Consider the following 16,456-nt stretch of genomic DNA (forward strand, 5'->3'; position numbering starts at 1 on the left):
TACTGTAAAGCATGGATGATCACTTTTTTAGCTAGAGAAGCGATGCATACTTGGATTACTTCAACCCTAAAACATACAATGACTATCTAATGTTGTGCCACATTTAAATAGGAAGAAAAAAAAGTGTTGCATGGCAAGCAAAAGTTAGTCATCCTTGCTAAAAAGCATTAGATTACATTTAACAGATTTTGCAGTAGTTTATTCTTCAAAGTAGTTATTTATGTATTTTGAAAAAAAATATACATATTTAGTTTAATTGCAGCAAGACCAAATTCCAGTTTCAATGCTAAACCTTTACGAGGCATCATCTGTTTAATACTTTTTGTTTGGTTTATTCCGTTGTTTTGCACTTTTTTTAACAACAGTCATATTTTTAGGTCAGCAATTTTAACTAAATTTTGTGGTAGTAGGGATTTTTGTAGACAACTTTTTCGAATGCAAAAACATTTTATTCACAATTTGAATTTTTTGTGTGTTTAATATTAGTTTTTTGTTTTAAAAACAATTGATGTTTTAGGTCAAGATGAATGTTTGTGTCATATATCAAGGAGATTTTCAGGATGAAAATATTCAGCAGGAAATTACCACTTTAAAAAGTCACCTATCAAAGCTGATCGGCTCAAGTATGACTTTTGTTTTAATTCTTTACAAAATACAAAATAAATTCTTTTTTTTTTGTTAGTTGATATTTTTTAATATCATTAAACTTGAATTTTCGAATCAAGTAATGGGAAAAACTTTTGCTATCAGCTTATTGCCACTAAAAAATTATACATATATTTTGTACAAAAGTGTCCACACAATTCATAGCTAGCAATACTGAAAATTAAAATCAAAAGTAGCTCCTCTGGTAATGGTAATTGTTAACCAACTTTAGTACAATATATCAAGCGTTCGGTGATATTCACCCTGAATAAAGTAATTTAAATGGGTTGCCCAAATATTGGTTCAAATTTGAATAACAGAGGAGCTGCTTTTCATTATTATTATTATTATTATGCCTGGTAGCAACATATTGTATCCTGAATATCATGTTAAACAATTGTCCATGAAATCTTGCGCATAATCAAGACTTGATGACGAATTTCTGTGAAGCTTTAGTAGCGCATAAAAAGTTATAAACAGTATTTTCCACTTATATCTATATTCCTTAACCCATAAAAGACTTTTGAAAGATGACGTCACATAAACTGTTGTTCTGATAATTTCATATAAGAAGTAAAAAAAAAAAAAAATTTGGCATGACAATTATAGGCTGATGTACATAGAAGCTTTATGCAAATTGAATTACAACACACAAATAATACAATTTGGCTTTCAAATGTATGAGAGTATTGCTAAAGTCAAAATGATCGCTAATTTTCTGCTTGAGGTGCTTATAAGCTAGAAGTTTTAGAAGTATTTCCATCATTTTGTATGTTTCTTTCTTCCTAATACTGTGAGCTCAAGGAAGAGAATCTTTCTGTTACCATTGTGCAACGAAACAGCTTTCAAGCCTGCTTTGCTGGAATCAGTAAATAGCCTTCAGTCAACAGACTTGTGGTCATATCAAAGCTCCTACATAAAACAGTCAACATTTTTGCAATAGCATATATCATCTTAAATGTGAAGTACTGAAAAGTTTATTAATTCGATTGCGAAAAAAGTAATTGTGGTTCCTGAACTTAACAGATCCCATTGTTGGAGTCTAGACCCCGAAAATTCAGCTTTTCTTTTTGGACAAGGATGATCACATAATTATAAGGTCCTTGATTAGTTGGTAAATTATAATAAAACTTGTCATCACAAAAAAGTACATGTCATTTTTCTTGTCGACTCTGGTCAAAATGAAATCAATTCAGATTAAATTACCAATCTTATTGCCACAAGGTTCACTGAAAAGAATAATCATATGGACAATGGCTGGCTACTCCAATAAACAAAAAAAAACACGCAAAATATGTAATTTAAAAAATATTTTATTTTGTACTCAAAATTGCTTTTTTTGTTACAGGCTGTGTTGTCACCAATGTGGAGCCATGGAACAGTGTCAAGGTGACATTTAGTATTCCCAGAGAGGCAGCTAACAAACTTAAGCTGATGGCCATGTCAAACAGCAGCCAGCTAAATCAACTTGGCATCCTCTCTGTTCAAGTGGAAGGTGAGTAAGCTTGACCAACAGAACATAATCTTATAAATTTGCTTTCATATACATCAGTTATTTTTTGCCAATTATGTAACAAACGCCTACTCCTAAAGCATTTGAAGTTGAACTGTAGGGTCTACCAATGTCCAATAGGTTTTAACGCACAAGAAAAATATTACAATTCTAAAGTTTTTTAAATCTAAAACATTATGTTCTGTGTAAATTAGCCTTATAAATATATTATGGCATTGGCATTAGATTTACTTATGTTTAACACAGTCAATTTTATTAGTGGAGCATTCAAAACATTAATCACATTTGTTGTAGTTAAATAGATATCACCCATGAAACCAGTTAGTAACAAATAAGCTTTATGTGGCTTGTTCAGAAAAATTTTTTTTTTTTTAATTCAACAGGCACAATCTTTTTTTGTTGGCCAGCTGTATTAATGCTAATAAATGATTTAAACTAAAACTTTACAGATGGTATTTTTTCACCAGATTTGCATTTTTTTTATCTGTTCTCAGTGTCACAAAACAACTATGCAAACTAACATTGTACTGGCACGAAAGTGTGCCGTGCACTGGCGAAAATCAATCTGCATTGATTTTACTGACACTTTAAAATGATTAAATTAAGAATCTTAAGGAGTGGTATATACAATGTATTGTGTTTATGTGTCAATCCAATGTATTTTAAATTGTTTTTCATTAATAATAACTGTTAGGTTAAAATTTAGTGCGAAAACATGATGTTTTTTTGAAATATGAACAATTTGTTTGCAGTACTGTTGTTGCCATAGGGCAAGGTTTTATGTCTCCTGAAACTTATTAATTATAGATAATGAAAATATTGTTTAGGTAGAATGTAGTCTGTGGTAACCTAGAGTCTGTTCAATAAAATTGACTGGTATCAATAAACTGGTCGTGCACCCAGCTTACAAGCGTGTGCATATTGTTGACTGCGCTAGCCAGTGGCTGTTTATAAATAAAAGTCTACCGCAAACAGGAAAAGGCCAATCTAGCTGCGGTATTCTGGAGGGATTTTTTCCAACTCTGTGTTGATGCTTTGCCAGTTTCAGCTTTTGTGTTTGCCTGACAGTTCTTTTTACCTGTTCGTTTTTCTTCTCTCTCTCTTGCAGGTGAAAACATCATTAAACTGTCGTTTGCTGATGCCGACGGCTCTACGCAGCAAGTCGTGTTGCAGCAGCAACAGTCTGAGAGAATACTGCCCCAAGGTATGTTTCTTAAACTCGACAGTGAATACTGTGCTCTATGCTAATTATTGTAGATCAAGTGAATTTAGGCAGTTGTTGTGCGATACATTCGTTTGATCAGCATGGGAAAGTGTAATGCTTTAAAATGTTTATAAATTATTCAATGAAAGTGTAATGAGGTGGATATAAGGTAAATAGTAATTTTGCTACAGGTAAGTAATAATTTTCAGTTATATTGCTAATAATTAGGGCGATTTTTTTTTTAATTTGCTAAAAACCTAAAATTTTGTCAAAATGATTTGTCAAAATTGTTTATAAAATTACTAAACACTGTATTCAGCTTTTTTGAAATTAATTTAACATTATTTGAAGATTTATTTTTGAATTACATATTTCAACTTTTTTAATGCATATATCTTCATTGAAACAATATGTGAGTAATGCAAGCCGTCAAAATTGCCCACAAGTCTAGATACATGTTAGAACTTCAAATTTGTCTTAGATCTTTGTGCATTTTGATTTCGATATATGTACTGAGCAATATTTGCTGTATCTTTTTTCAGTGATAATTTGCAATTATCCCAATTCATATTTCAATAGTATGGTAATTGCTAAAGCTTATTAATTTGAGCAATTTGTTTACTATAAATTGCAACATAATCTATACTCTCCAGAGATGCTTTTTTATTAGTTGTAGTTCCAAAATCAATACATTGTAAAAGCAAAAAAGTATTTTTCTAAACCAGGGTGGTCCAACTGCAGGCCCGCGGGCCAAAATTGGCCCGCATGTTCCACTTTTTTGGCCCGCGAACTGATAGTCAGCTTTGCTTCAATCTAGCAATTTCACTTTAATTTTTGTTTCTTTGTTATTTTAAATGACAACAAAATTTGTGAATGATCCTTTGCGGTGCCTCAGACGTCCCATTGACCAATAAATTATGTGCCAAATTTGCAAAATTTTGGTGTTGAAATTATTTCATACCACATTTCATAAAGTTAGTATATATGCCATAGGCTAAGTATGATTTGCCAGCAATAAGCCTAAGAATCGATATTTAAAAACATTGGCCCGCAAGATAAAAACAAAATTGTTTTTGGCCCGCGATGAAAAGAAGTTGGACCACGCTGTTCTAAACCATAGAAACTCATAAGGAACAACTAAAATGTGTGCCTGATTTAACTTACAGCATATTTATGAGTATGTTATCTTTGTATAAATTATTCTGTTTGCTGTGGTAACATTTTTTTGTAAATTAAAAAAAAAACTCTAGGGATAAATTTGTTTATTTTCAACTTAGATGTTTAAATTGTGGTTCTTGGTGAATGCAATGCAAAATGTACCAACAAAGGTTATATGTCGGTTTTCATTTTTATCCCAGTCTTAGGCCAGAAGTTCTTGAACTTTTTTAAGCAAACCCTTTTAAAAATATTTTGGTTTGAGTTGACATGGCATGAAATTGTTTAGAATTGACATCAAAATAAGTTAAACTAAGAAACCTGCTGTTCTCGGTAAAACAATTTTAAACTGAATATAAGTTTGAAAAATGTCTTCGATTTTCAAAAAAAATCTCTAGATTTTAACTAGGTCGTCATGGACCCCTAAAACTAGTGCGCAGTTCCAAGTTTAGGGGTAACACAGATATTTTGATAATTTTTTTCCATGAAAATACAAAAATCATATTTTCAAGTTAAAATAATTTTTAGAGTTTGTTGAACTAAGTAGTATTAAGTTTACCTTTTTTGCCTCTAAGTTAGACCTGGGCAAATATAGCTCATAGGCTTGGGTTTAATATTTTTTTTTTTTTTAAATAAACTCCCTCCTTAAATTTATGTTAATTCATGATTTTACAAACATATGCTTTTGGGAGCATTTTTGACTAAAAAGCTTAAGCTGTTAAAAGTTAAACTGTATTCCTATACCACTATTTTGCATTTACAAGTGTTTTTTCTGATTTATCCGAACATTGCAGGCAACAACATGCATGTGATGGACCAGTCTTTCCACATCACCACTGATCACCCAGCTCCGGTGGACGTTAGCAAATCCTCTGTCCTTCCAACACCCCCCAGTGGTCCAAAGAAGAGGTCCAGAAAGCCAAAAGACAAACAACCTTCCAAAGCCGCCAAAACCACCAATCCAAACACTGCACAGATGCGCGTTCCGCAAAGCCCAATGCACCCAGACCCCAGGCCGCACTTTATGACGCAAAACAGCACACCCGGCCCAAATGGACAGTATCACCCAGCGATGCAACATTCTCAACTATCGCCGAGCGTCGAGCAATTTGTTTCCGACGCCTGGGAACAGCAGATGCAACAACAACCCCAGGTGCCCCATCCACAGCATCCCCAGGCCCCCCAGCCGTCTGTCACACCCGCTCAAAACAACCCCGAAGAAGACATAATGGACGTGCAGTTGCAGAGCTTGCTTTCCGGGCACAATGTCACCACAGGTCACAACACCACTAGCTCAAACTTCAGTGATTCCTTCGAAAGTCAGCAGGCAGGCTTTTCCGCCATGCCCCCCTCCGCGGCTATGTTTAGCACCGAAAATGCGCACGCTACCAAGGCGCAAGCTGCCGCACACAATGCGAACCTGATGCCAGAGCAGCTAACACCCGGTGGCAGCAGGCCGCTGTCTAACTCTTCTATTGCAATCCAGCCTTCCAATGCCACAACGCACAGCCACATACAGCCCGCAAGTATTCCCATCCAGCAGCAGATGATTTCAGGTAAACAAATAGCAACACAGTTTTCTTGAAATACATTAGATAAACAGGAAATGTATCCTAATTTTACTCTGGTATTTTCCGAAAGTATTTTTCTTATATATATATATATATCCCGAAAATCCTATCGCAGGAATCACAATTTATTTTATACTTTACAAATATGTATGTTCTTGTAATATTGGTATGTCAATGCCCAACTGTAATTTTGTAAGGTTACAAACTTTTGTACCATAAAAAAGAAAAAAAGCTAAATGATAGATTTCCCAAATTCTAGGTGGAATGGCCCCGTCTGCCACGAACCACATAACCAGACCGACGCTGGTCAACAACAGCAACGGCGGCTTTCCTATGCAAAACACCATCTCGATGCCAGCCGGGAGTGTGGTAGAAATGAACCAGAAGCGCAACATGACCAGCCCACAAGCACAATGGCCCAACCCTGGCATGTTACAACGTCCAAACTCGCAGGGAGCCATTTACAAGGCACAGATACCCAATCCAAACCAGCAGCAACCAGTTTTTCACCAGCAGCCGGGAATGGTTCCTGCTCCGAATCCCGCCATGCAGCACAAAATGGCTTCAGCAACTTCCGCCAACCAGACACAGTTTCCATTTTCGTTCAACAACCAGCCAATGAAACCTGGTGAAATGCCACAGCAACAGCAGCAACCAGAAAAGGGTGGTCCGCCTGGTATGTCGATGGCCAGTCCGCTACTGGTTAATCTTCTGCAGACCGAAGCGTCGGGCGGGATACCAGAAATGGCCAACCAGCAGCCGCCGATCATGGGCCAGGCACCAGGCGCACCAAAACCGAAGAAAAAGAAACCAACGCGCAAGAGAAAAGCAAACAAAACACCAGCGACCGAGCTACCATCGCCCGGCGGCCCGATGCCCTTTCCCGGCATGTACACCACTCCTGATGGTGTGCCGCAGGGTCAACAGCAACCGCCGATGATGGACGCAGCCGGCAACCAGCAGTTTATGAACCAGAGATTCCCGCACTTTAAAATGCAGGCGCCGCCCAACCAAGGCCAACAGGTCATGCAGCAACAGCAAGGCATGAACCCGAACATCCAGGGAATGAACCCGATGCCGAACATGAACTATCCGGACAACAAGGCCTCCGTTATCGAGACCATAAGCCGCAGTGACGTAGGTGGCCAGGGCGTGACGTTTTCTGGCAACGTGGTTCGCGCTTCTGGCGCCGAGGCGATGCCCCAGGGCCCGGTCTTTCAGCGCCAGGGCTCGGTCCGGGCGATGGGCCACGGTTTCCCGCCCGGCTTTGACCCGAACAAGGCGATCATGTTCCAGCAAAACCAAATGGGCGGCCAGCCGACGCACCAGCACATGTACATAAACCAGATGGCAGGCAACCAGCAGTTCGCGCAGTTCGACCAAAACCAACAGCGCACCATGTCCATGCAGCAGCCGCACCCGCACATGCAGCCGCAAATGATGCACCCTGTCAAGGGCCAGCCGCCGTACGGCATGAATCCCGGCCAGGCGCAGTTCCAGGGCGCCATGGGCGGACAGGGGATGCCCCAGAACGCCGGTGGCCACTTTCACATGGGCGGTGATGCGTCAATGCACGGCAATATGATGAACCCGGTATACGCGGACGGCGGCATGCAGATGCAGCCAAACCTCAACAACAGCAATAACCGCGTTGGCGGAACGGCCAACCCAAATCTCCCGCAGACGTCCGCCATTATGGGCGGCTTTAAATCCGACGGTGTGCTTCCCACTTTGCCGCCGGGCCCCGGTAATATGCTGCAGTATCAGACCGGCAAGCACGGTCAGACGCAAAGCGCTGTGCACCGCAGAGCCACAACTGTAGGGCGTCTGCCGTCCGGCGCCCTCTCCATCGTAATGAAGCGTTCTTGCGCCTTCACAGACAGCGAGCAGTCGCCCACGGCGCCAAACCTACAACTAAACCGGCCCAGCAGTCGCTCGTCCATGCACGCCAAAAAGTCGCCCGGCTCTTCATTCGACGCTAACCAGTTCGGCATCCCGAGCCCCAAGATGGCTGCCCACGGGCTTCCCTCTCCGCGGCTCCAATCTCCCTTGCTTCGATCACCCTCACCCCATGGGTCCCATGGCAGTCGCAGCGGCACCCCTAAACCCCGTACGCCCGGCGCTGTGCCGAGGAACCCGATCAAACAGAGCCCCGCTGCACCTCGCAGACCCTCACTTGATCAGTACATGAGCCCTAACGTTGGACCCACTCGGGGTTTTGCGAGCGCACCAGCCACCCCCACCAATATGCCCCCTGGCCCCGTCGCCCAGCCCCACCATCAGCCGCCCAACTTTAACTACCAACCTGCGCATCGCGAGCAAATTACTTTTCCACCCAAAGGCGTCGAACAGCCCCAGTTTTACATGCACGACCCGCTTCGCCCCAACTACTGGCCCCAGTACCCCTTGTCCAAGGCCGGACAGCCCCAGCAATGGCAGGGGGAGTACCAGCCCCCGCTCCAGACTTACCCCAACCCGTACCCGCCACAGAAAAGTTTTCAGGATATGTCGCACCCTCAGTTAAGTCAACCCCGAGCTCCATTTGATCCAAACTCTTCCTCTGGCATGCACGGAGCCAAAAGCCCTCGTGCGGATCTAGATAAGGTTCATGTTCCATCGCCAGTGGGCGGTAAAGTCAATCCTACCGTTGCTCAGACAGCAGGCGGGTCGGCCGCTGAAGAGCACAAATAAATATCTGGCTCCTTTGTCGTTTGCTTGTTAAGCGAAATCGGATGGTGTATACGCTGCATTCGCGTTTTCTCATTTAAACGCGAAATTTTCCTTCAAATTTTAGTTGTTTCTATAAATAGACAACATGTTCTGCTTATCTTGTATTTACGCAATAATGTAAGGGTTACTTTTTACAATCGCGGGATTTGTTATTGTGTTTTTTTTATTATACTTACACACCTTTTGTTTTGTTAATGAAATGCGACGCCTGATTAGCAAAGCGTTTTGCGGTCATCTAACTTGGAATCGCCTTACCATATGTTACCGAATAAGTTATATTTTTTGTCTACTTTATTCCGACGCTTTAAGAACGGGAAAGTGCAAATACAAACATTTGTTTAAATTAATGTATCAGACTAGACAAAAGTGATTTGTGCGTATGGCTCCCTGTCAGTATTGAATCAAAGTTCGCATATTTTCAATTAGTTTTGCCTGAAATATCCAATGAAATATAGCTTACAGTATTGAATAAAGTTCGCATATTTTCGATAAGTTTTGTTTAAAATATTCAATGAAATATTGCTTACGCTTTTGTAAATCAAAAAAGGGAAAATGTGTTTCAAAAATCACCTGTAAACTTTTTGTTGCCCTGAAAATGCAACGTGAACTTTTTCTTTAATTCGTAAGGAGACTTGCAGTATTTACATTTTCTTTAATCAAGGTTGATCTTCGTGTAATTTCTTTTGCCACGATTACTTTCGTAAGCCGATCAATTAATCCAACGCAGTGTGTTTTCTCCCAATCGATTTTCCGTGTCCCGTAATTGAAAATTTGAAACCTCGCGTGTTTTTGTTTCCATTTTTCCTACCGCTATTTTTTTTTTCGCTTAGTCGAGATCCTTGTACGGGGCTGTTTGGTCCTGGCACCTTGCACAACTCTGTTTGCGAACTTTTTTTTGCAAATCACCTATTTATGAAAACAGTCACATCACTATCATAGGCGCCGAGCGTTGGTGTGCAGAACGTTTCAAAACGCTCTGGAATTTAACCAAGACATCAATATAAAACAATATTTTTAGTTTTTTTTAAATTATTTCATTTTTTCCAATTTTAATAGAATCTTTTTTAACAAGTCGCTATATGAAAGTTATATAATGCGGAATGGTTTGTTTCAGTGATACCATGTAACACTTAAAAAGCCGCTATTATAAAAGCTCATATTTTGTAATTAATAAACAATTTTGCACTAGTCAGAAAATAACGCCCGGGAATTTTAAAAGTTCGGCGCCTATGATCACTATGCTAGACGGGCAATGATTTATTTGTCTACCGCTTTCTTCAACAAACAATCTACGACTGCCGACAACAATTAAGCGCCCTATGTTTTTGCTTGTTTCTTTGTTTTTTATCGTGCATCGTTCGCGAGTCCTTTTCGCGCCACCCTTGCTAAAGTTTGCCGTTCTGTGAAGCAAACAATGCCAGCCAATATATACCTCCTTTCGGGCGTCCGAAACCTTTTCGCCGTTTTGTTTTCGGCTTTCGCTTCGTGATTTCTTCGAAATGAGATTGCGTTTACATTTAATGTTCCCAAGATTTTGCGTCTCTTTCTTTCAGTTTGATTTTTACTTACCGAGAGCATACAGGATTAGCTTAACGTCGTAAAAGCTGTGCATATAGTTATGACTCATTATGACTGTCAAGAGCTAGCGATTAGGGATGTCTGATAAAATCGAATGTGGTATCGGTGCCGAACCTTAAATAAATATAATTACTTTAACTTAATATATAGTTATAGGCATTGTGTTTATGATTTACCATCTAATTCAGAAAGTTCAACCTGGAAAGGTAAATTCGACATAAAAATCGTAGGCCAATAAGTGATGGTAACTAAAATTCTGAACGCTTAAGAAAATTTCGAGCCAATTATCTAAAAAAGAAAATCTTCGTACTCTTTTATTTTTGAGCATAGTATTGACGTAATCAGATCGCGATATTTTTGTTTAAAATATCGCGTATCGGACATCTCTTCTAGATAAGTGCATACCAACTAAAGGTACAAGAAAAATTAGTTGACACCGTCGTTACGTTGAAAGGCGTCCATATTCTTTCGACTATTTGGGAAGTAATGCTGTAGAAAAACGGCTGGCGCCATGCCATATTGACAAGCCGCACAGAATCCTTGTATGATACGAGTGTCTTTTTCCAGTTTTAAAATAGCTTAGCTGCAATCTGCATTGCGTAGCCGTTCAAAAAACAAAAATCGCTTAAACGGCAAAAAATATTTGACTTTCTCAGTTTAGATTATTTGGTGAAAATGTTACTGTTGGAGGGGTATATCGCAAATATTCATCTTTGCGTTTTAAAATGTATATTTTCAAGGTTTAGTGTTATTTTTTTTTATTTTAAATTTAAATTTTGTTTTAATTTTAAATTTTTAATATTTTTAATTGACTTAATTTTTTATTTTTTTTTGTATTGTATATTTTATATTTTGTTTTTTATTTTCCTTAACTTGTTTCTGCAAGCAAAAACAGATATGGGCCGAAAATTTCTCCACTTACCTTTGATGCGAAAGGGGTTCAAATAATGGCATAGTATTTGGGGAATGATCGAAACATATATTTGATAAATATAATTTACGTAGATAATGCTTACGGCCATGTTATTACATTTCGGCCACCTAACATTTTAAAAAAGCAAATATTACCATTCTCTTAAAGACTTAAAATGGTTTAACGCCTATGGTTTGCTATACTTTTGCAAACTTTCACTAGGTAAATTTTTACCATGGCTTGGTCCGAGCAATCTCTGTTAAAACAGACTTCAAATCTGTAGTTTCGAGCAATATGCGAAACACTTTTATGTGCCTCATAAGCAACCTTTTATATTGAAAGTTTTGCCAATTTAAATCAAATAAACACAGTGTTGTTAATATTTATTTTTGTATGACGCCATGTTATGACGCTTTGTAACGTCGTCGCTAAAAATGCATTAAACTTTAGCATTTTGTTGTTGCGGCCAGGGCCGGATTAACCAATAAGCTAATAAGGCTATAGCCTTAGGCCCTGAAAAAATTTGGCCCTCAACTTTTTAAGGGTAAATTTTTGTAAGGCTGATAGTGATACAGATCCAATATCAGTACAGTACAGTTTTTGCTTAAAAACTAATAACTGAGTCGAGTCAATATGTGCTTTGTGTGTGAGTAGGTAAATAAATCGTTTTATTTATGCTGCAAACGAGTTAAGAACTATTTACGTTCTGTGCTGTCAGTTTTAAGATAAACACACAATAAAACCTAAAAAGCAACAATACCTCAAGCATAAAAAAAATTATAAACCCATAGAATAAAGACCAATGACATAAAGCTTAAATACGCAGATTACTGTCAACTACAGAATGAAATCAAATTAGTCTGAATAATACCTAAATCTGTCAAAATACATCCTAAATGCATCGTAATATTGGCTTAAATGGGCTAAATAACACCTGAAACTGTAGGGAGAGGGTATGGGTCGATCGGGCGCTGTGTTAGGTCTGACATGGGTCGTTTTGGTGTCGACGTTCGGACGCCCTAGTTTGACCTGCGCCAGGTTTGAGGATATAGGTAAAGGCTGGAGTCCCTTTTAATCATAGATAGTGATGTTCTTAGAGGTTTGAATGTCGATGAAATCATTTTTTTAAAGGTTAGTCCACACTATACGCATCTGGCGTTAACGTAAAACGTTTTCAAAAATTTCGGTTACGGAAGTTGAAACAGTTCAACTTTGACGCTTTTGGTTTGGAACGATAAAATTTGCCGTTAACGCTGGCAACCGTTTAAGTGTGATCAACGCTAGCGTTTTGCGATAGACGCTAACGCTAGAAGCAAAACGCATTTAATGTGAACCAACCTATACGTATGCTAGCTGTAAGGCAAGGAAAATGTAATTTTCCATATAAGCTACATTGTAATAGGGGAGATGTGGGACCAGTAACTCGAAAGCTGTTTTCCTTTTTCCATTTAAAATAGTTTTTGAGGATTTGAGAGAATTAAACGATTTTTGAGGCAAAAAACTAAAATTATGTCATCTAATAGAATTTGTATTTTGTTCTAGAATCTAGAATAGGCTTTCTCAACCGTGGCCCTCAGTCCCCTTGAGGGGCCACGGGCATAACTCTCTACACAAGTGTCTTTTCTCAACTACACATGTGTCTTTATTTATAAAATTTGCCTGTTAACTTAAATTTGTGATTTTAGTTATGACCTTTCTTGTAACGTATTTTTACTCATTTTTCTGACACGTTCTTTGATTTACTCGCAAGTAGGGATGTTCAAAGTAGAATGTTGTATCCTTTTATTACGATTTTTCGCGAAGTTTTAAGCCTAATCGTACGTTTGCGAGTGGCAAGATTGGGGGATAAAGGTCTGATGTCCATTACTGTGTTGCTTTATATGTAGCCATGTGTCAGCGTTTTTTCGGGCAGCCAATTACTTGACGATTACCTTCGCCTAATCTTTAAGTTTCCGTCAAATGCTGTTGGGCAAGCAACTAACTTGTAACGCCTGGTGCAGAGATTTCCCAATTTTCTTAAAACGTTTGCTAAAAAACATTCCATCGTGAAACGCGCAAGGTATGCTACGGGGTTACTCAATGTCAACTTTTATGCCAATATTCAGCTAGGTCATGGGTCGGCAACCCCGCCGCCTCTTCGACAAACTAGACACGAGCCCATTTCAAATAGGCCTATTTTTTGACTTTTTGACTCGTACGAAAAATGTTCTGGCTTCGTGCGAATGTCTTTCTTCGTCCGGTTTGCTTACGTTTTGATGCTGTCTTTTCAAGTAGATCTGCGCTTAAAAAAAGGGTAAACAAACGCTGAATAGATTAACTGTTAAGGTTATTGCCTTTCCTGAAAGTAGTTTTATCACATTTTTTATGAGTAGTATGGATGACGAGGTGTGGACTCTTTTTAGTTTGCGCCAACACTTTACTTCCTCCGTAAACGTAATTAAACACATCTTTAGGTGCAAAAAAGATCCGAGGCCTGCCTGATTTACAGTTGTTCTAACATTTTAATAACACAATTCTTAGTTAACATTTTGTGCGGCCCGCGGAGGATTTTCTGAGTTTGGTTTTGGCCCGCGACTAGAAATAGGTTGCTGCCCCTGAGCTAGCTTATGCACAGCGTATTTGCCACACAATAGTAACGCATAATTAAAATAAAAATCTGGGAATCATCTCGGCGAATTTAGTGACAAAAAATTAGTCGAATACAAAAAAACCTCGTCGGAGTCTAAAAACAAGCTTTGCAATGACAAACTAAGTTAGTTTAATTTAAAACGACTGATTTATTAAATAATTAGAAAGTATAGGCGCGCTTATTCAACTTTTCTCTTCTTACATTTTGAGTTAAATGCTGTGGTATGTTGAAGGGTAGATTAAACTTCACGTTACGACCTCAAAATCCTATTTTACAAGGTAAATAAAAAACCTGCAGATGCAAAAACGTCAAAAGTGGCCCACTGGTCCCACAGCTCCCCTACAATGAGTCTATGACACTTCTTTACATTTGTTACATGTTTTTATATTATGTTTGTTTTATTTTGCAGTAGACTAAATAATTTTAATTTTTCATGTATGTATTTTTACTACTTTTTGTAGCCTCGTTTGCAAAATTAGGCCCTTCCCTGGTAAATAGCCTTTGGCCCACAGTACCCTTAATCCGGCCCTGGTTGCGGCCCTTGTATAATTTCATTTGTTTAGACCTGGTGTTGATATGTTTGGATGGAGCAACAATTACAACAGGTGCTAACAGAGAGGCATACACTGCCTCCAGGATTCACAATTAAATTTGCGGCGGTAAAATATGTTGTGTTGTAAGAGCAATAAGTTTTTTTGCTAAGAGAAGCCTCTTGCTAAAAGTCAAGTCGCATGCGCCTAGTTTTACCACGACAGGCTACTTCGCACTATGAACTTTTCACGCACTGGACAATAAAGCGCAGCAGGATGCCAGCAGCCGCCTCGTCGCGACGCTAGCTGAATAAAGCAAGTGATATGAAAGCATTCTGTATTGAAGTTTTTGTTCTGTCGCTAGATAGGAGTAGATAGCTGTTATAAACTAAAACGATGACGTTACAATATTTTAGGTTTTTTGCCCCCCAGTCAAAGGCACCTTGGGGTGCAGCCTCGTAAACCTCTATAGCACCTACATACCACTCTACGTCATGTCTGAAAATTTGAAAGTTCTACGATGTAGGCCTATACTTTTTTCTATAATGCTTCGGACAAAAATCGGTCTGAAACATACCACAGGAAACCAAAAACGAATATCGGCAAAAAACAAGATATGTCCCGAAAATAAATTTTCGGCCCATATAATTATTTTTCGTAGGAGGCCTATAGGCCTATGTGTGTCGTTGTTGTTCAAAATTTTATTAGAACGAGTCAAGGTAAATATAACAGCAACACAATAACGGAACTATAATTTCTGTAATTCCAGGAATAATATTTTATGCAAATTGAACATTTTTATAAGTTCGTGTTAAAGCAGAACGCAAAAAAAATAATTTTAACTGGTCATTTCTAACAATTTGGTTGGCGATAAAGATAATCCAACAAATCGAATCAAGATTTTGATTACAATAATATCGAACTCGGTTTGTGGAACAGCGCTGCTACCTTCGCAACACTGAACAACCCACGCTTACTGCGACCTTTAGCATCCGATGCCTTATTTTGGGACATCGCTTAATACAGTACTATAAGCAAGCAGGGCTTTTCTATCTTGCCATTTGTACTACGCGTTCGAAATCCCTTGAGACGGAGCACCACCAACGGCGCCGCTGCCGGGTATGTTTCGAAAATGGTCCGAGGACATGGTGGCGCTGGTCACGAGCGCCACGGCCGCCACCGCTGCGCTAGCGATGGGAGCCGCAAGTCCGGTGCTCCACTTGTGGTGCTTTTGCGCGAACCAAACCACGCCGATCATCAGGATCATGAGTCCGCTTGCGAAGGCGATCGGTCCGTACGTGAAGTAGGGCTTGCTCTTAACGTCGTCGTTCAGCGAGTCCTCGTACATGAAATGCGACACTGTCAGGGCGATGCCAAAACAAGTAAGTCCGGTACCAGCTGCTATGAACCCGGCTGGTTTCAGCAGGTACTTGAGCTTTTCCACCGGGTTCTGAGAGATCTTCTTGTAGGTCCGGACGTCGCGAAAAACGCGCGAGTCGCTCTGCACCGGTCCTGCGTTACCGGCGCCCTGTGGCTCGGGATTGTTGTTGTTGGCGTTCGCGTTCATACCGCCGCTGCTGCTGGGCGACACCTCATGGCTGTATGTCAGCGATTCCACCTCCGCTATCGGCGCCGGAGTAAGCAGGAATTGGAAGCTGGCCGCTTCTTCATCTTCAAATGGTGGAGCAGAATTGTCGTCGCGTTGCATTATTGGGAATAGTTAAAGGTTCCTGGGATCAATTATTAACATTATACAGTTGACGGGTGAATTGCCTATTGTTGTTGACGGTGGATCTGCTCACAGAAATATTGGTATGAAAAAAAAACAATATTGAACTTATTCCTTCACTGAAATTATGTAATGCATAAATTATTATGAAAATTTTAAGTTTTATTGGTACCGGTAATATAGAGTTAAAATAAACCAAACGCTGGCTTTCTTTTTACGTTCCGTCTTCGTTTTTTATATCTTTGGAATTTCTTGAAAA

The 16,456-nt window shown here is 39.4% G+C and overlaps 2 protein-coding genes across 2 annotated transcripts; one reads left to right on the forward strand and one right to left on the reverse strand.

Annotated features, from left to right (window-relative positions):
• Nucleotides 1-521: 521 nt before the first annotated feature.
• LOC146139679 (uncharacterized) lies at nt 522-9,888 on the forward strand. Its single transcript, XM_083391811.1, has 5 exons — nt 522-623; nt 1,994-2,140; nt 3,267-3,362; nt 5,312-6,073; nt 6,348-9,888. Exons 1-5 carry the CDS (start codon nt 524-526, stop codon nt 8,777-8,779), a joined length of 3,537 nt encoding a protein of 1,178 aa, XP_083247937.1. The 5' UTR covers nt 522-523; the 3' UTR covers nt 8,780-9,888.
• Nucleotides 9,889-15,487: 5,599 nt separating this feature from the next.
• On the reverse strand, nt 15,488-16,246 carry LOC146139680 (uncharacterized). Its single transcript, XM_083392936.1, has one exon. The coding sequence runs from the start codon at nt 16,174-16,176 to the stop codon at nt 15,535-15,537; it is 642 nt and encodes a 213-aa protein (XP_083249062.1). The 5' UTR covers nt 16,177-16,246; the 3' UTR covers nt 15,488-15,534.
• Nucleotides 16,247-16,456: the final 210 nt, after the last annotated feature.

This window comes from Ascidiella aspersa, chromosome 6 (genome assembly GCF_963924565.1).
Source record: "Ascidiella aspersa chromosome 6, kaAscAspe10.2, whole genome shotgun sequence".
NCBI classification, from domain to species: domain Eukaryota; kingdom Metazoa; phylum Chordata; class Ascidiacea; order Phlebobranchia; family Ascidiidae; genus Ascidiella; species Ascidiella aspersa.